The 20,480-nt window shown below is 36.2% G+C and overlaps 1 protein-coding gene across 4 annotated transcripts; it reads left to right on the top strand.

The window, feature by feature from the left end:
* The first annotated feature begins 2,249 nt into the window (after positions 1-2,249).
* On the top strand, positions 2,250-14,421 carry LOC103696654 (flap endonuclease 1-A). Of its 4 annotated transcripts, XM_039120346.1 has the most exons (18): positions 2,250-2,402; positions 2,502-2,618; positions 2,839-2,897; positions 3,014-3,073; positions 3,187-3,240; positions 3,338-3,386; positions 3,499-3,546; positions 4,494-4,559; positions 4,883-4,933; positions 5,029-5,148; positions 5,222-5,306; positions 6,380-6,461; positions 10,437-10,545; positions 10,650-10,706; positions 10,796-10,842; positions 10,926-10,980; positions 11,755-11,839; positions 13,983-14,421. In XM_039120346.1, exons 1-17 carry the CDS (start codon positions 2,391-2,393, stop codon positions 11,788-11,790), a joined length of 1,107 nt encoding a protein of 368 aa, XP_038976274.1. In that variant the 5' UTR covers positions 2,250-2,390; the 3' UTR covers positions 11,791-11,839; positions 13,983-14,421. The 4 variants fall into 4 exon arrangements, with proteins under 4 accessions (XP_038976274.1, XP_008776560.1, XP_026656778.1 ...); XM_008778338.4 differs by lacking the exon at positions 11,755-11,839; XM_026800977.2 differs by lacking the exons at positions 10,796-10,842; positions 11,755-11,839.
* Positions 14,422-20,480: the final 6,059 nt, after the last annotated feature.

Here is a 20,480-nt window from a genome sequence, read left to right as displayed (position 1 = left end):
TATTCAGAAGATTTCTGCAACATAACCAAAGTGACAGTCCTGATGGCTTAGTTTCATGACTTGGCTTTATGGCTCGCCTCAGCCGATCGGCTTCACTAGTCAATCTACTTCCATCGTCTGAGCCACAAAGTTAGCTTGACTTTGGAAGTGGGGGCAAGTGATATATCTTGCAATCGACCACAGCTAATATAGTAGACTGATCGATGAGCTCGTTACGAAGCCTCTTACAACCAATTAGAGCCTACCATGTGGCCAACTCTAGAGATGTGCGAAGAGTCCTTCAAATTTCAAGTTCTCCCCTAAGCTGGCGATAGCTTGGCCATGATCGTAAATGAATTCCATAATCGTGTGATGAACGAGCGAGAGGCGTGGGTGGAACACCCTCACATGATTTTCGAGATGCGCAATTGGTTACCAAAAATGGCTGATCCGCGCGTGCCCCATTTCCTCGGCGATGGGTGCCATTCTGACTTAGGCATTCTGCTCTTGAGCTCTTTTATTCCTTTATGCTGCCATTCTGCTGCTCTCCTAAGAGTCTATCTGACTTAGGCATCGGAGGATCATCCACCATACACTCACCGACAAGAGTATTTCTATGTCTTTGCTGTTGTAGATCAGATTCGGCATTGGAGTGAAGGTTTAAGTATGGTCTCTACCGCCCAATATCATCTCAAGAGCAACTGGCATCGGAGCCATCATCATCCGAGTAGAACAGCCATTGAACTACCACCTCGAAAATGGGGCATGATCTTCAGCTGATCTACATGGTCTGAACAGCCGCCTGTCTGAGAGCACCAGTAGTCCAGCTAGCTTGGCATTTTGATTGGATCGATTCCTAATGGTAATGAATACATTTTGTCACACATATATATATATATATATATATATATATATATATATATATATATATATATATATATATATATATATATATATATTATAGTTTTGAATATGCATCTCTAGAAGTGCAACTGTGATCACCTTTGCTGGGATGGAGAAATCTTCACAACCAAGGATCTATACACTCTGGATGCCGCACTGGTTCCTCGAGTTGATACTTGACAAAACCCGTACCCAACTCGATCGACGCTGCAAGTCCAACAAATAGTTTTGGACTCGAGGTCCAGGGTCATATGACTAGGGGTGCAAATGGGTCGAGTCAGACCAGGTCATGAGTGATGGACCTAGACCCAACCTAATAGAAGATCGGGGAGGGTCAGGTCCGGTCCATGGCTAAAATTTCTAAACCTTTGGATCATTCGGGTAGGGTCGGGTTCATATATAACCCAGTCCCAACTCAAAAAATTCGAGTCCAGATCGGATTTGGGTTGAGTTTGGATCGAGTCTGGGTCAGATCCCTGTACTTGTCTTTTTCTATGCTTAGTTTCTATTGCAATGAATGAAAATTACAGAAAGCAGGTTATGCAAGACCATACAAGTGAAAATGCTTAAGCATCAAGATTGATGCCATTACAAACTAACCTAATAATGATAGGCTTAATGTTGTTAGCTACAAGAAAAAATTTCTGTTCATGTGTGCAATACTTCTTTTTTTTGAGTAGAAAAGAATTGCATCTATGCTAATCCTTTTTACTCAGCAGTGATATCCTCCGAATTTGTTAGAATGCATCTACTACTCTTTTTTCTAAACATACTACTAGAAAAGCATGCATGGGCCAAGATTAGGAATAGTTTTGATTATGACACATGGTAAAGTTCAACGGCTGCAAAGGACTCATCATGAACTAATCTTCTCCCATATAACAACTCTATTTTCCTTTATTAGTTTAAACTTCCTTCTTAGGAAAGTACTGTTCTTGTTTAATATAACCAACTTAAGCCTTAATATAAAATTCATGTCATTCGACAGTATACAAAAATAATCTCTTCCATTTCTCTCATTCTCAAACACAAGAAGAGATTAGAGAAATATAGAGTTAGAGACCCTAAAGTATTCCTGCGAGCCTTAGAGGTATACTAGGTTCAGATTGGGTCGGGTTGGGTTATGGGATAGGAAACCTAAAATTGCTTCAAAAATCAAATAAGTTGGGTCGGATCAGAATTTATTTAACTCAGACTAGATGTACAAATTAAAAAAAAAAAAAAGTTTATAACTTGATCGGGTTCTATGGATCTTTTAAATTAGATTAGGTCGGATCTAATTGGCTCGAGCTGGGTGGGATCACGGGCCGATCTGACCCATTTGCAGCCTGCGAGGGCGGGCATGCCAAGCATTTATAGGCAGTGGGCTGAATCCGTTCCTCATCTCGTAGGCGGGAAAAGAAAGGGAAAGCCCTCGCTCCCTTCCTGGAGTTTGGACTCTATTTCGAAGGCCCCTCCCTTTTTTCCCCGAGCTCCTCCCCCAGCTCCCCCGCCGTCGCCTCTCCGCCATGGGTATAAGAGTTAGTGCTTTCGATCCATCCATCCCTCCTTCGAACCCCAATGCCTCTCCCTCTCCCTCTAATGGTCTCCGTCCGTTCTTCTATCTCTCTGTGTGCTAGGGTTTGACGAAGCTTCTCGCGGACAACGCTCCGAAGGCCATGAAGGAACAAAAGTTCGAGAGCTATTTCGGTCGGAAGATCGCCATCGACGCCAGCATGAGCATCTACCAGTTCCTCGTCCGTCGATAAACCCTCCTCCCTCTCTCTGTTAGAGCAGCTATCCAGTTTGCAGAATCAATTCTTTCTTCCCCTTATTCTTTCCACTTGTTTTCTTTAATTTTTTTTCTAGGGTCAAAATTTCGTTGAGTTTGACGCTAGAAAAGAGTTATCCCTTTGTTAGATGAGTTTTAGGGTTTTAGGTTTCTAAAAAGTTTCGATTTTTATGCTTTGTCGGTAGATTGTTGTGGGAAGGACGGGGATGGAAACGCTCACCAACGAGGCCGGTGAAGTCACAAGGTTGTTTTTTTTAAAATTTTATTTTTCTGATAATATTTGAAATTGGTAGAGTAATCTCTACTGAGTGTCTCAATCCCTGGGGTCTTGTCTGACACATGATGTATTGGTACCCGTAGTCACTTGCAAGGAATGTTCAACCGGACAATAAGATTGCTGGAGGCTGGAATGAAGCCAGTGTAACTTCCTGCCCTTTTTCTTGAAGACCATTGCCTTTTTCACAATGCCAGCCGTTAATTTGTGTTATTCATAATGGCATTTTCTTGCTGAAGCTTGTAAACTATTATACCAGATATGTTTTTGATGGTCAGCCACCAGATCTGAAGAAACAAGAGCTTGCAAAGAGGTATAGTTTAAGAAGTTTGCTTTATATAGCTTTGATATTTTAAGCTACATGTGGAAGGTGCGTGGCATAAAGTTTGGTAAGCTATTGCATTCTTCAGGTTCTCGAGAAGGGAGGATGCCACCAAGGATTTGAGTACAGCAATAGAGGTAAGTGACTATGGTTCACTGCATAGCAATTTAGAATGCTGTGTTCTATCCCTTTGATACTTTTCTTGATTCTTTGTCAAGTTGTTCCCGTAGCCTTTTTATCCCTTTGCAGGCTGGTGATAAGGAGAGTATTGAAAAGTTCAGCAAAAGGACTGTGAAGGTAGTTTTAAGTGCGCTGCATTTGCATCCCACATTTTATTTTTCTAAGAATATAGATCATGAATACTATTGCCTTATTCTTGAGTGACCCAAAGATTCAAAATTCTGGAATTTCTACAACTTAACTAGAAATTACTTTTGACTTTTGAACATTGACACGTACACCGCAACTTCAGAATATTTTACCACAGTAGCATGATGTTGTCTTGTTGAATGATAGAAAATACTGTAAATACAAAGCAGCAGGGAATCTTTATTTTCTTGACTGTATTCAATGTAACTTAAAAACTACTCTGTCATCTGAGGCATTGAACCATCAGAATTTATTTCCTAGTTGCAGGAGATGAGAATATCCCAGACTCTGGTGCTATTATGGAACTGAGACCTAGGTACCAATTTTAATTGTTTCCTGCTCAACTGTATCCAGCCTTACTAAAATTGTGACAACAGAGGGTCTTTACAAAGTTTAGGCTGCTACTTATAAGTTTGATCATGATCTATGTGTGGGTTAGAACTGCCGATTCTACCAAGTGTTGGTATAGGAAAGGAGTACCAAGTTTGAGTACTTTCAACTCATGAGATCTCAAACAGCATTCAATAGTTTGGATAGTTTTGTATATTAAATTGCCACCATCATTGATGCTTGCTTCATAATCAATGTGTGGCTGAATATTCGGATTCTTAAAAATGCATGCACTTGGCTTCAATCCACAGTAATATGTCATTTTGTCCTGAGACTTTTTTTTTGTCTATTATAGTGTTGATATTTGTGGTCCATGTCGGTGAATCTCCTATGTGGAACTATAATACATGTATTTTTACTTGAAAGAAAAATGTTCTCTTTGGTGCTCAGAACTCATAACAGATGATTGATACATATGGGGCACTTGTTTAAAAAAATCAAATGATAAGTTTATGGGTTTTGCTGAAATTGTTTGTTTCTGGCAGGTTACAAAGCAGCACAATGAAGACTGTAAACGACTTCTAAGATTGATGGGTGTCCCTGTAATTGAGGTGATATAAATAACTTGATCAATTTTGTTTATTTTTATTGAACTCATTCATGTATTTATCAGTCAATGAGCTACTGTGACATACTTAGATGACTTAAAGTTGGCATGACCAGGCAGAAAATGAACTTGTTTTTCCATATAAGAATAATCTAAACTAAACTACAACACTTGGAAACGTAACATCCACCATGCCAGGATGACAATGCTTACCTGTTGGCATGTGACATGAGCTACTTATGACAAAAAATATTATGCTGTTTTATGCATGTTGAACGTTTACCCTTATTCTAGAAATTTGCTTGACTTGTTTACTAAATTCTACAGGCACCTTCTGAAGCAGAAGCGGAGTGTGCAGAACTTTGTAAAAGTGATAAGGCATGAAAATAATGCGCTGGCTAGTGGCTGCTATTTCAATCTTTATATTAATATTCTATATAGGTTTCTAATTTCATGATTATTTTAACGTTTAGGTATATGCTGTGGCCTCAGAGGATATGGATTCGCTAACTTTTGGGGCCCCTAGGTTTCTTCGCCACTTAATGGATCCGAGCTCCAAAAAAATCCCTGTCATGGAATATGAAGTCTCAAAGGTGCCTTACATTGTAGACAGTGTGATGCTTGTTACTTTATCTTGAACTTTCTGATCTCATGTTTAAGTTTCAGGTACTAGAGGAACTAGAACTCACCATGGACCAATTCATCGACTTGTGCATTCTTAGTGGATGTGACTACTGTGATAGTATTAAAGGTATCTTGGCTTTGAAAAAATAAGTTTTTATTTACAAGTACTAACCGAGGTGACCCTTGGTGCAACGATAAGGTTGCTCCATTGTGACTTGGAGGTCACGGATTCAAAACATAAAAATAGCCTCTTCGTATGCAAGAGGTAAGGCTGTGTACATCTAATCCTCTTTTAGACCTGCAATGGTGTGAGCCTCATGCAATATGGCTCTTTTTTTATTTATCAATACTAACTACAACTTGCACGACATGATGTGTAGTTCAAAATTTTAATACGCTGCTCCATTCCTTCGCAGCTGGACACTTCTTTTGGTTTTTTAAATAAAAAAGAATATTTAGTAGCTATAAATTTACAACCAATTGCCAATCTGGTGCAACCCACTAACATATTTCGCGTATATCCCTATTTTAGGCTGAGTATAAGGAAAAGTATAACCAACCGAAAACACCATGTGGTTGGGGGAATGGGTCATGTTTCTAATAATTTTAATATACATATTAATGGATACATACAGATAAAGGAACAAATGTTGGGATTATAATGAGAAGTTAATGGTGTTTGCTGCTCAAACTTCAGCTGCTGTTAATGTCCTACTGAATATCAGACCATTACCCTCCTTAGTTGTCCTTGTAACTCTATTAGCGTTCAATCATATCCTTGTCAATCACCATTATCTTATCTTCAACAACATACATCATGTCACATTTTCTTGAATAGCAATAGTAAGATTACTAACGACAGGTGCAGCTACGCGCTAAGCGTTGATTCTTGGTGTATGTATATGCCTATTTACATACTGAGTCTGCATGCACATCCATTGTATTAATCACACTCTTTAATCTCTTTCTCTTAATCAATGTTTTAGAAAATATTATTCAATTCCATCTGAAGCTTTCTTCCTTGCAAAGAAAGTGCTTGTGGAAGGTGGTTGTTTCTTTGGACTGTGAACAACCTTAGTTCTATTGCTGTAAACTTATTATTATCATCGTGCATTTAATTTTTTGAATTTATCTCTTGCTTTCACTTAGCATGCCACAGAAACTGCGCAATAATGCTGTCAATGCATGCCTTTGAAATAGGTATTGGGGGCCAAACAGCTTTGAAGCTTATCCGTCAGCATGGTTGTATAGAAAATATGTTGGAGAACATAAACAAAGAAAGGTATATCTGACAACATGGTTTATGATTACATTTTCTCTTTTATGTCTGGAGACATTTTTACCTAGTTCTTTTCCTTTTCTTTTTTTTGATAAAAATTTGTGCCTATTTCTTTTATTTGGTATATGTAGAACTGTAGAGCTGAAATCTGATGGGCTACCAAGCTAGATAAACATGAGTTTCTTCAACAGGCAATTGCTGTTATGAGTTATGTTGTTATCAATGATTACACAAATTTATGTGCTACATATCTTAATTATTTGTCTAGTGTAATATAACTCCAATACAAGACAGTTGTTATCAAGTGACTAAGCTGCAAAAGCATTATGTACGCATATTATATGCTGATTATTGTTAATGGGTTGTAAAAATTTGTGAAGCAACAAGTTCAATGCTATCCAAATTTTGTTCGATACCTTAATCAAATTACTTATAATGAAATTGTCAAACTATGCTCTTGAATTGATTGTTGATGTTTAAAAGATTAGTCCTTTGGTGCTCAGTTCTAATCTTTTTTTCCCTGTGTATAATGTTTTCATCCAACCCCACTTTTTATTATTGGCCTCTTTAAGGCCTTCATACACTAAACGCTTCTCACATGGATTGTATTTCTTCATTTTGTCATGTAGCTTTTTGATACTTTATCATGCACTAATGTTTCTGTATCATATAATATCATATAACATTCTCTTTTATGTATTGCTTCTTTTCTTGACACCATAACTACATTGCTTCTTCACAGCTTCTGCTAATGTTGATAACTACTAGTTGATTTTAATGCCAACGACAATTTTACAAAAAGAATTTAGTTTTATGTACAAAGAAAACTAAGTTTCATGAGGACTACTAGAAGGGTGCAATTGGTTTTTCTACTATGAGAGCAACACCAAAGCTAACATTGTCACCTCCACCTTTAGTATTTCATGTTTCCATACTTTCTTATATTAGTGGTGTAATTCAAAAATATAAATGGGTGGCTTTCCTCCTCTGATGATGGCAGTAGGAAGCAAAATTCTAATGACTTTGTGACATATGTACATGTAATTTTTTTATTGTCAATACATCAATTTGAGCAAAATGCCATATTACTATGTGATTTTATATATGATTTAGGAACTTTAATTGATGTTAGGAGGTGATTCACCTTAACTAAATCTGGTAGAAAGTGGCTTATATTAAATATTTAAAGTTTTTTGTGGACATACCCTCCTAAATATTAGAATTTATGTGAATATCTACCAAAAATGATATTTACAAGTATACTCTTATAAAACACTTGTTTTGCATGTATCTTTTTCTTTTTTTTTTTTTTTTTGCATATGTACCCACGTCATCTAACATCACTAAGAAATTAGTGGTTTTAAATTGGAATGCCTGAAATGCCCGTAACGGGTAGACATGCAAAAAAAAACATATGTAAGGATACATATGCAAATAGTTATTTTGCAAGGGTATTCATGCAATTTCACATATTTAGGAGGATATATACGTAAAAAAAAAATTCTTAGATATTTGCATGAATGCCTTCCTAAATATTAGAATTTGCATGAATACCCTCCCAAAATTGATATTTGTATGCATACCTTCACAAAATATTATTTTTGCATGAATACCCTTGACATAATGGGTGTCGCTGCCCCAACCCATTGCACTTTAGCTCTTTTCATGTGATCGCTTTCTTCCGCTCAAGATCACCCTAATCCCTTTGTCTTCTCGAAGAAATTTCCTAATCTCTTTCGGTTCCCTTTTTTCACTCCCTTGTCCAGAATCAAAACCATTCCATTGACTCCTTTCTCGCCATCGGCGGCTCTTCTCCCTCTTTTCCCTTCATCGGAGTTCTCGCCATCATAATCTAAGCCCCTCTCATTGCTGCCGGAGTTCTTTATTCATTGTATCCTTTTTTATATGAAGATGGTCTGGTCCTGCCTTTAGCTTTATGGATTATTTAAACAAAAGTGTTGAGAGATTTGCAATATTTATCTTTTAGTGTGCGAGATTTGCAATATCTTTTAGACCTGGAAAGCTTTTCGTGTGCAGGCAAATGGCTGATTTACAATTGCTGTGACAAGATGGGTCCCAAACACTAGGTGTTTTCTTTTTCCGAAGAATTGAAGCTCTAAAGAAAAGTGGCTTAAGGTATGCAACGTAAGGAGTGGTCTTCTACCATACAGAAAGGTTGTTAGTGAGTCTGAAAGGTTTTGAAGTCCTTTAATAGCTTTGTTGGGGATGATTGATGTTGTTCTTCCTCCCATAAGCATATCAGTAGCAAGGAAGCTTGATCATTGCAGTCTATTGTGTGCCTTTAAGAGATTCTAATCCTTTTCTATATTTTGATCCATGTCCTTCCATCTGTATCTATAATAATAAATATTACAAGCTGGTTTTCGATTAAATAAGATATAATGGTAGTTATAAATGAAGAAGAATAAAGTAGAACAATCTCATGATTAGTTAAAGAACTTCTATAACTCTTTTTGTTATTTAATCACCGAATCTATCTTTTTTCTGAGCTATATTTTCACAAAAAATATTAAGGAGTAGGTGCTAGACTAATCCGAGTGTTCAAACAAGTTGAAATATTCAAAAATAAAATTAAATTTTTTTATGTATATACCCTTATGAATATGTGCAATTGCATGAATATATTCACAAAATTGCTATCTGCATATATACACTTATAAATGTTTCTTTTTATATTTACCTATTAAGAGTTTCAGTCATTTTAATTTTAAACTACTAATTCTTAACGGCGTTCGATGATGTGGGTACATATTCAAGAAAGGTAAAAAAGGGTGTACATGCAAAACAAGTGTTTTGTGATGGTATAAATGCAAATATCAATTTTGGAAGGGTATTAATACAAATTTTAATATTTAGGAGGATATATATGCAAAAAATCTAATATTTAACTGCCTAGATTGATGATATCTCATTACATAAAAAATGAAACTGCCATGTGGTTTTTCTTGTTTTGATGACAACTAGTGGAACCAAAATTTGATGAAGCTCTGGCCCTTGTATATGGAAAAGCTTTTTATTGGTTACCATCTTTGTAGGTGATTTAAAAATAAGATGTTTGGTTCAAGCTGGGAAGCGATGACCTTAGAAAAATCAGGCATCTGGTCGTTTAGATTAAAGATTTATCTGCCTGGGTTGATGATATTTCATTATGCTCACACTTGGTAAAGCTCTATGACATTGCAGATTGACTTGTATGGTTGAGGTTGAGAAGGATGAAATGTTTGGTGAAACATATCTACTTTGAAATATCTCTTCTTTCAAAATCGTTGTGGAAAAAAGGCATTTTGTACAATTCTCATATTCTGTCTACTGTGTCATCTGTCACCACCTCCTTTTTGGAAGAAAAACATCTACATAAGCAAAAATAGTTTATCATTTATAGACAGGTTAGGTGACCAAATTACCATTTAATCTTTGCATTATATGTGAATGAAGACAAGGGTTGTATTGGGCATTTCACACACCTTTGCAAATGCACAAAATGCCTTACGTTTATCAACAGCCCCTGTATAGATACTAAAACATATCTCATGTTTATCGACAACCGTATCTATAAAATGGGCATGGCGATAGATATAGTAGCTTAAAGTGTTTTTGTAGTCATTGCTTAGCAGCTAATGAATTTGGAAGGCTTGGTTTTATGTGTCCATATTGCTTGTTCAAATTGCTTATGGCACATACCTCAATCAAATGAGTATGGGGTCAAGGTCTCTCTCTTAAGCTCACTTGTTTTGAATAGAATGAACTTCGATATGCTGCTCTTCTGTCATTTGCAGAAAATGTACGAGTGCACATGTGAACCTGTCGATAGCTTGTGCAAGATGAATTTGATATTTGCTGACTTTGTTGTTTGAGTTTCTGAAATGCAAGACTTCCAGCTGCTGTGTAGTACATTATGGAAAGGCTCCCTCTCTCTTTTATATTGTTAGAATTTTGTTTGATGCATTTTTAACACAGGTATCAAATACCTGAGGACTGGCCATATCAAGAAGCTCGACACTTGTTTAAAGAACCTATTGTGTCTAAAGAATTTTCAGAGCTCAAATGGACTGCTCCAGATGAGGAGGTAACTAGTGGTATTCAAGTTAATTCAGTCTATTAATTTAACTTCAAACAAATAACAATAACTTCAAACCAATAACAAGATGTTTTCTTTTCCTCATTATTTAGGGTCTTGTGGACTTTTTGGTGAAAGAAAATGGTTTCAACCATGATCGAGTAATAAAGGTATTCATTCATGCCGTATAACAGCTTTCCTCTACCTTATTTCCCTCAAAATCCTTGATATCGATGAATTGTTTTTGTCTATTCACTAAGCAATAGAAAAGATTAAAGCAGCAAAGAATAAATCCTCCCAGGGGCGGTAATCACTAACCATTAGTTGTGTTATCTTTTCCTCTCTTTTTTTTTCCTGATAGATTTATGACACTATTTGGAATTTTGTAGACTGGAATCCTTTTTTAAGCCAGTTGTGAGTGCATCTGTGCCTCTTAAACGGAAGGTATGTTGTACAAGCATATTGTTTCTTTCCTTCTATTTTTTTCTTACCCTTTTGCAGTAACAACAAAAATGTTTAGCAACTTCTTTATATTTAAGGAATGTGCTTTGTTATGTTTAATTGTGACTTGAACATATTTGAGCCATCTGGATGGTTAGACTTCATCAGAATTGTTTGTCTTTGACCATTGATATTGAATACTATTCCATTGAACAAGTAAATAATAACATAGTACCATAGGTTGTTTTGTGACTCCGTCTCTGATGCAACATTTTCAAAATGTTTAAGGTCCTCTGTGGATATTCGAATTGTGATGTACTTTTTTCTTTTGTTGGTACTATGACATAGTTTTTACAAACAGTAAAGATTTACTTTTATTTTCCACTAACTAGAAACTGTGATCACATTAAAATATAAAAAATCATAGGTGTCAAAGCTGCTAAAATTTGCAGGCATCATTAGCTATCTTTCTTGAGTTTTTATTGGCATATTCTGTACTGATATATATTGATGAAATTTTTTCCCACATCTTTTATTATTTCATTTTGTCGAAAAGCATTAATTTCAACATGTACATATAGAAAGAAGAGAAAAGCTACAATTCAACTCAGATGGCTGCATGATATTCAAACTTGCATTCACATCTCTGTTTTTCAGTTTAATTTTATTGTAAAAGTTGAATCCATTGCATCACAATTCTTCTACTTTATTTCTAGTTTACCATTTAACATCTGCAGTCTTGTTACTCACATATTACACCTCTGCGTACACATGCAGCACATCCAAATAAGTCATCATTATGTGCATCTTTGATCCTAGACAAACCTACCAGGCTTAAGTAGCTTTCTGAGAATGTATGCATGTAAGCAGTTCGTAAGCTAACTTCAATCTCATACCTTCTAATTATATATAATATGTCCATTAATATGTCTCTTTGGATGCTGAAAATTAGCTTAAATTTCAAAAACATGATTATTGGTGGAATCTGTCTTATTAGCTGCATATAAAAGCTTATATTTCAACAATGTTATGATTCCGATTAGTTCAAAATCTATATGTATTGTTGTATGTACAGTGCCAAAATGTAGTGATTCTTACTTTTTATGGTAGTCTAGCATAAATATTCTTCTTTCTCATCTCTTTTTTCCTGCAAGCTGGACAGACATAGACATGATCCATTACTGAACCAGCGCTTCCAGCGATGGTTTTGTTTGAGGTTTATATTTGATTAGTCTTTCCAGGCCTTCCGGCCCACTATATGGCCGTCATTTGAGAGTAAAACATCAATTTAGGGGACTTGTGTGTTACCTCATCCAGTGTACACAAAGTGATAGCTGTTGGCTGGTTGATCTATGAACGTTTCCCTAGGCAATGAGGTTGTCTAATTCTTTGACACTGAAGTTTGGTTCATAAGATACTACTCAATCTCATTACTGTGGATTGCTTCAGGATCAGGTTTTTTGAATAACCACCACTTTTGTTTACTTGCCCCTTTTTCAACATTCTGCATATCTTTTTATCTGCATCTTCCTGCTTGTGTTTTCTTCCAAAACTGATTGCATGTCATGAGAACCTAAGGCTAGAATGGCCATCCACTTTATTTTTTTTCCATTAACCTAAATGCAGTATCTGTTCCTCTTGTCTCCTCGCTCTCTTGTGAATAATGTTCATTAACTTGCAATAATTCTTTTCTACTGTAGATAACTTTAATGAAAGATGCATAGAAGCTATCATTAAGGGCGGTTAAATTTATAACAATTTTCAGTCTTAAGTCAAACAATGTTACTTTTTCAGAGAGCAATTACTGGTTCTTACTAGCCTGAATGTGGCCTTAGCAAAGAGCTTAATCAACTTCTCAGAATGCATCTTATATGAAGTTAAAGTTTCTTTATTTTGGGGAACATAGGAAATGGAAGGATAAATGAACATACAAGCTAGACCTGATCCTCTCCTTGCTCTCTGGATTCCTGGGTAACAGGAAAACAGATGCATGCTTGGCTCTCCAAATCAGCACTGGAGTCTTAGATGTCACGCTACAAGTCTATCTGAGCTCAAATATCCAATATTGGCAGTTTAAAACAACTAATTTCAGGGCTGCAATTCTGATGTCATTAGGTGATATCTATGGGCATCTGTTTTGGCAAATGATGCCGACACAATTCAATTGATCCTTGGAAGAAACTGATGAATGGTTTATTTTATATGTTAAGATTAAAATTTGTAAACTACATCCTTGCATGGGAAGTTCCTATCATGTCTTCTGCATTACAAAAAAAATATGTAGATAGCTGGATTATGTAACTACAACCTTTGTCATTTAAGGGGGCCTCATTGGTTGGTCTATTGAGAGGGTGGAGAGTCGCTCTGTAACAATTGTATTCAAACTAAAGAGGTGTGAACTTTGAAGGGGAAAGGAAACATAATTTGATTTCTCAATGGTCGAGCAAGAAGTTCCTTTTCATGTGAAGGAAAATAAAAATGTTGCATCCTCTTGAGCTTGTTAGTACATATAGATCTTCTCAAACAAGCAGGTGATTGTTATACTTGGGCTCATGCGCTGGCATAATACTTTATTCGTTACGGAAGGATTATTGCATATGCAAGTGAATATGACCTGTCATCATTTTATTTTTTATTTTTTATTATCTCTTTTTATTTTGTTGTGGGTGTGCATGCATGCGTGCATGCATGTTACATGATTCATGAAATTCTGTAATATGGAGAGTAAAGAAATTAGTTGGCAGGGTTATGTTTGTGAAGTATTGATAAACTTCACCTTGTTTCTGCATCCATGTGATTTGATTCACCTTTTGACCAAATCATATTGTGCCTTTCTAAGATGATATGTTAGCTCTCTGTATCGTCCTTCAGTTGCCTGAAGGAGCTATAGTACAAGCTCTTGCTAAATTTAGCTGCTTTAATTACCGATATACTGAAATTGGATTTTGCGTTACATTTTGCTAATCCCTTATAGCGTTTGCTTTTCTAATTTTGTTTCATAACAGGAAGCACCAGACAAGGAAGTGAAGGAAGCTACAGGCAAGAAGTCTAAGACTGGAGGTAGGAAGAAGAAATAGTTTGAAGTGCAATCATGTGAGGAGAATAGCAAGTTCCACTTTGGGCAGATTAAAAAAACAGTGTATTTGCCTCACTATGTCCTTGCGCACCACAAAATAATTGAGTTCTCTTCATGGTGTGATGTGACCAAATGTAGAGTTTTGGATGGTCTTGCTGTTCTTGATTAGAAACTGAGACTAGTTTCGAGGTATCTGTGTAATGATAAAATCATAGGGGATCCGGCATTGGCTCATATTTCTTTGCTAACCTTGTCATTTTAAGAGTTACGAGTTGCACCTGTCTTTTGAGTTCTTTGGTTGTCATAGTTTCTGCCTCTAATAAATTATCATGTATGTTGATGAGTTTTGGAAAGGAAAGAGTTTGCCGCTAATAAACTTGTCTTCCGATTCTACCTTTTTTCCAAAGATCCCGGCAGTATTGAGTTATTTACTTTCTCAGTCTAAACCGTGCTCGTGCATCAGACTTTGGCACGGGATGTGAGATCGCATGAGTTCGGTTTGTAGATTTGCATAGATAAATTGTTATATGATCTCTGGAATTACCATAGTTTGTTACTTTGAATGGTTGTCAGAAGTGAAAAAGTTGTCCTGGCTGGAGAAGGCGCCCAACAATTGTCAACACTCGCAGGGCTCCACCGGGGTGCGGCCATGCACGGTGCCATCCATCAAGAGGCATGTAACCTGGGTGGCCGATGTTAAGGATTCCATATATCTATGAGATAAGCCCTGATCGCTCTTCAATTCATTCTTCTCAGCGGGTTCTCCACGCAAGCCCGTGGAGACAGGTTCTGCGAGTGTAGGTTGCAAACTCTCATGGCTTTGAAGGCCCCAGAGGTTTTCTGGAGCTACCGAATATCTCTGGGCAGAGGGTTGAATTAAGGAGCATTGTTAGGAGACCCAGTGATCCAACAGATAGCAGTCATGGAGTTAGAACCAAATGGTAAAAGATTTTATATGATCTTTACTGATGACTATTCAAGACATGCAAAACTATATTTATTAAAAACCAAAGGTGAGAAGCGGATGAAATGTTTCTTAGATACAAAGCGGAAGTAGGAAATCAATTGGATAAGAAGATTAAAAGACTCAAAATCGATAGAGGTGGAGAATATAAATCAAATCGTTTTAATGAATTTTGTGAACAAAATGGAACATGATGAAATAATTCCAACCATGCTCACCAGAATCAAACATTGTTGCCCAAAGAAAAAGGGGAACTCTGAACGTTGCATAGAATCAAATAGTATTTTCTGTGAAACCAAGAAGTACTTGCATATTACATAAACCTTCTAATGCTTTTAATGAAAGTGAAATTGGTGAATTGGAATTGAGAAGAAGTAAAATAACTAGGAAGGAGGCTAAGTTTGGTGATGATTTCTATGTTTACCATATGAATTATGAACGTTTAACTTATCAAGAAGCTATGACTTCTATTGATGCATCCTTTTACAAAAGGCTACTAATAATGAAATTGAATCTATTATGTCCAATTACATTTGGGAATTGGTTGCTTTGCTTTCTAAAAAAAGATAATTGGGTGTTAATGGATCTTTAAAAGAAGTTAAAACCAAATGGCTTTATTGATAAATACAAGGCATGCTTGGCTACTGAAGATTATAAACAAAAAATATTAATTATTTTGACATTTATTCACCGTTTTCTAGAATTATATTTATTAAGGTTTTATTTTCCATTGTATCTATTTATAAACTTGTTGTGTACCAAATAGATGTTAAAACTGTATTTTTTAATGATGAACTAGTAGAATAAATTTACATAGAGCAACCTAAGGGTTCTGTGGTCCTCAGACAAGAGCATAAAGTGAGTAAAATAGTTAAATCCGTGTATGTTTAAAACAAGCTCCTAATAATGGCATGAAAAATTTGATAATATTACACTTTTTAATAGATATGTGATAAACAATGTTGATAAATGCCCAAATAGTAATTTTGTTGATAATATTTGTATTATTATCAACTTTATGTTGATAACTTGTTGATCTTTGATATCAACATCGGTATTGTAATTAATATAAAGAAATTTCTTGCATTAAACTTTGACATGAAAGATACAAGTGAAGCTAATATAATTCTTTGTATAAGTGAGGAGAAATGATTGCATCATTTTGTCACAATCACATGATGTTGAGAAAATGCTTAGAAAGTTTGATCACTTTCACTGTAAACTAGTATCTTCTCTTTATGACGCTAAGGTGCATTTCATTAAAAATCTTGGTAATAGTGTATCACAAATTAAGTATTCACAGATCATTGGTAATTTGATGTTTCTAATGAACTCTACTCGTTATGATATTGTATATGTTATGAGTAGGCTCGCTAGATATGCACATAATCCTAGTAGTGGTCATTGGATTCCATTATGTAGAATAGTAAAATATCTTAGAGGGACTATGCATTATGGATTAACATATTGTGGATTTTCGGCTTGTTAGTGCCTTTTCTATCCCATTTTGTGTGAGCCATGAAACTCGAGATCTCTGAAGAGCTTGGTTGGTCGAGGTAGAGGGCGATCTGCCAAGCTTGACTGAATGAGGTCTGAATGCATGCACAGACGTTCCACCTACGTTGGGCTAGTCAGAAATAGAGTAGCTTGAGTTAAGGTGCCTTGACCTTTAAGGATTTTTGCCATCGTCATGCCAATATTGAAAGAGGATGAAAATGGATGGAGGTATAGCATTAAGCTATAGTAGAAGGATTTAGCATTAGGCTATAAGAAGAGTATAACACTGGACTATGGTAGAAAATCAAATTATGCCTACTTCTAGAATAAATGACCAAGGCAAAATAAAGTGATTGGAATGATTATCGAAGTAGCCCTATAAAGTACAATTCCACTTATACAATAACTGTCTATTCTGATGGTTATTTGCTATATTTGATCTTCATCCTTAGAAGTTCTGATGAAAATCAACCATATGCACAAGCACGGCCATTGGTTGAAACTTAATAGAATGTACACTTTGACTATAATATACTACTATTATCTATTTCGCTTTTAGACCAAATTTACTAATTCTCTGACCTTCTATTCATTATTTTGCGCAGCATCAAGACCCATACTATTCATAATCTCTTTGACCACCGCAACACCGGATATTAGGCTAAACCAACCCTTACATTATCATATTGCCCCCCTTCCAAGATATGGGACATGCACTACATGAAAAATTTCAGAGGCCTTCTTTGATATGGTTGCTTTCCGGCCCTTGTGATGCTTGCGGCTGGTATCATGAGGCCACTATATTTTTTTTATTCAGTCCTAGGTATATGATGAAGAACTAATATCGATAAGAATTTGCCAACTTCACCAATGATCCTTTGAATTTCTCTATAACCAATACTCTCTGGTTTTGGCCAGGTATTAATTGTAGAAACTAATGAATGGAAAGAACTCGAAAAACAGAGAAGAACGGAAGAAGAACTTTCGACTTCTTTTTTTACTGTTGAATTGAATTCCATTACATGATACCAGTTACATATATAATAACTTTCTAACTGTTACAACTGAATAACAGAATCACTAACTAACTAATAGTGAAGAATTGAATTAACAGAAATCAGGAATCAGTTTATCTTCAGTTGAAGTTCAGTTCAGTAGAGTCTTGAACTTAGCTGATCCTTGAGGCTTGAGTTACAACACTAATCGAACATCTCTTGATTGTTTAGTTTGATGCAACTTTGCTGGCGTGACTTCCGCAATATCTTAGTTAGTAGGTTTCAAGGTCTCCATGGCATAGTTTTCAATTTTTGCCTTCTGATGAGTTGAAGTCCCCCAATTCTAGTTTCTCATGTCTACTTTCACATGCTAGCTGTTTAGCCAATTCGTCCATCAAGGATGGACACAACTATGTTCACCATAAAATTCACTAGAATGCGCTGTGGCTTCACGAATCGGCTTTCAACTATGGAACAAATCTTTCAAATCATCCCACTATAAGAGTCGAAAATGCTGCATACCACCCTTAGTATAGTGATTGCTTTCTCTGCAACTACTTCTTTAGCTTCCTTTAACAGTGGCATGATGTCATCTATATAGTTGTCTTGTCGGAAATAGCAAGATGATGACTATGCATCATCCTACAGGAGACAATGTGACAATAATTACATACTGTCCTACTGGGTGTGCTAGAAAGCTGGTTGCTGCCATTTCCGTTCCATTCCGTATGAGCTAGAGAACTTGCGATCCCTAGGAAGCTTGGCTGGTCAAGGTAGAGGATGGCATGCCAAGCTTGACTAGGCGAGGTCTTGATGCATGTACAGGCATGCCACTAATATCGGGTTAGCTAGAAAGATGTAGCTCGAATGGAGGATAAAGATTAGCATGGATCCAAATACCTTGATCTTCAAATACTTTCATCATTGTTACACCATCATTCGAAGGAGATGGCAGTAGATGGGGGTTTAGTGTTGGGCTATGGTAAAAGAGTATAGTGCTGGGTTAGAGTAGAAGGATGCAGTACTACACTATGGTAGGGATATAGTGTTGGGCTATGATAAAAAGTTAAGTTATGCCTACTCATAGGATAAATGATTAAAGTAAAGATAAAGATAAACTGTTTGGATTGATTTTTGCAGGATCTTTATAGAGTACAATTCTATTTATTTATACTAATACATAATAACTACCCACAAGTACAATAATTATCGACTCAGACGATTGTTTCCCACATCTAATCTTATGCCTAACAGTTAGGATAACTTCTGTCAACTGTATTCCACTATGCACAAGCATGACCACTATACAACTATTAGGCCGATAGTCTTGCTTCTTTAATCTTTAACTTATCTTGATATAGCTTGTATTGGTCATCTTTCTTCATTCAGTTTATTATATAGTCTTATATTCTTGAGAATTTGGGACTAGCATATTTGCCTTGGTCTTTTATCAGATTGACTCAAGATTCAATCGTTCGGCTTAGTTTTCCACCTCAGGGATGAATTCTATCTGTTCAGCCCAAGTGTCCACCCATATGTGATTTTGCAACTAAAATTTATCTAGTCTTAGCCAGAGTTGTACGATTCTAATCCGCTCTTGATTCTATCAAACTTTATCCACGTGGCGCTTGCCTCTATCTTCTACCTATGTAGTTGAGATGTGGTATAAATAGGGTTATACTCAAAGGATATACCGATGCTAATTGAGTGTCACATTCTGATGAATTGAAGCCAACAAGTGGCTACGTGTTTACTTTAGTATGTGGTGCAATCTCTAGGAAATCATCCAAGTAGATTATTATTGTGAGGCCTACTATGGAATTTGAATTCATTGCCTTAGAGAAGGTTGCATCTGAAACTGAGTAGCTAAGACACTTGTTGGTGGACATTCCTCTGTGGAAAGGACTGGAGACATCTATCTTTACATTGTGATTCCTAGGCTGCCATAACTTGGAGCTAAAAGCAAAATTTACAGTAAAAAAACAGGTTCACTAGATTGAGATATAAGATTGTAAGGCAGCTAATTGATAATGGTGTTATGTTTATGGACTTTGGGAGACCAAAGGAAAATCTGGTTGATCCTCTGACCAAGCTATTAGCTAGAGATCTCTTAATCAGCGTCTGACTACCGTCTGAGGTTATAAGTTTCCGTTGAATCTATAGTGATCTCTTTGTTGTGCTGCTCCTGTTCTTTAGATGCCTGGAAATTTGGTTTCTTTTTTTTTTCTTGTTGAAACGAAAAAAAAACAATTCTTTTAGGGGTGTCATTATCGATGTGTTTCTTTTCTTCCGCCCATATTTTATACCTTTCAGAGAAGATATGTAGTTTTTTATTGCAGTAGTTGGTGATGGGGAGTTCTAATTTGTTAGAAGAACTCCGTTGGAATCAGTGATGTTAGAAACATTTTACATTTTTTGCAAAAGAAAAATTTGCAGAGAAATACACGGTATTAGCAATGTCACTTCTTATCTTTTTCTTTTTTCCTTTTAAAGCATCTAATAAATTTAGTAAAATGAGCAAAATCCATCTCCGGTTGCAGTTTTACTGCGTTTTGTTCTCCCGAATCCTTTGTGCGAAAATAGTGAAGGATGATTTTTTTGAAAATTCACAATCCTTTCTCCACGGCAGAAGAAAATCAAGAAAAAATTTTTGCAAAACATGATGAAAGAAACACAAATCTCACCACTAGCAACTATGGGTGACAAAACAATCCAACCCATGTTCGACCTGCCAACCCAATCTGTATTCGACCTGCCAGAAATAGGTTCGGATTTGACCTAAACAGATTCGGATCGTAAACAAGTTGACCCATTTAACCTGTTTATTAATTAGATCGGATACATATTTTAGATGTTTAATCTATTTAACTCGTTTAGAGCCAGCCTAAGCCTAAAGAAAGCTTCCTCCTACTGCCTATTCGGAACTCTAAAATACGCTCGCCAACGGGTTATGGCTTGTAGAAGTAACGTA

This window comes from Phoenix dactylifera, unplaced genomic scaffold (assembly GCF_009389715.1).
Source record: "Phoenix dactylifera cultivar Barhee BC4 unplaced genomic scaffold, palm_55x_up_171113_PBpolish2nd_filt_p 000783F, whole genome shotgun sequence".
Classification (NCBI taxonomy): Eukaryota; Viridiplantae; Streptophyta; class Magnoliopsida; order Arecales; family Arecaceae; genus Phoenix; species Phoenix dactylifera.
Note: the sequence above shows the minus strand (reverse complement) of the source record. Positions and strands in the feature narration are given on the sequence as shown.

Bases quoted from the DNA above. Each gene is read 5' to 3' on its own strand.
- LOC103696654 (XM_008778338.4), top strand. The intron at 4,560-4,882 runs GTGATATAAATA...TAAATTCTACAG, and splicing joins TGGGTGTCCCTGTAATTGAG to GCACCTTCTGAAGCAGAAGC. The intron at 5,307-6,379 runs GTATCTTGGCTT...CCTTTGAAATAG, and splicing joins CTACTGTGATAGTATTAAAG to GTATTGGGGGCCAAACAGCT.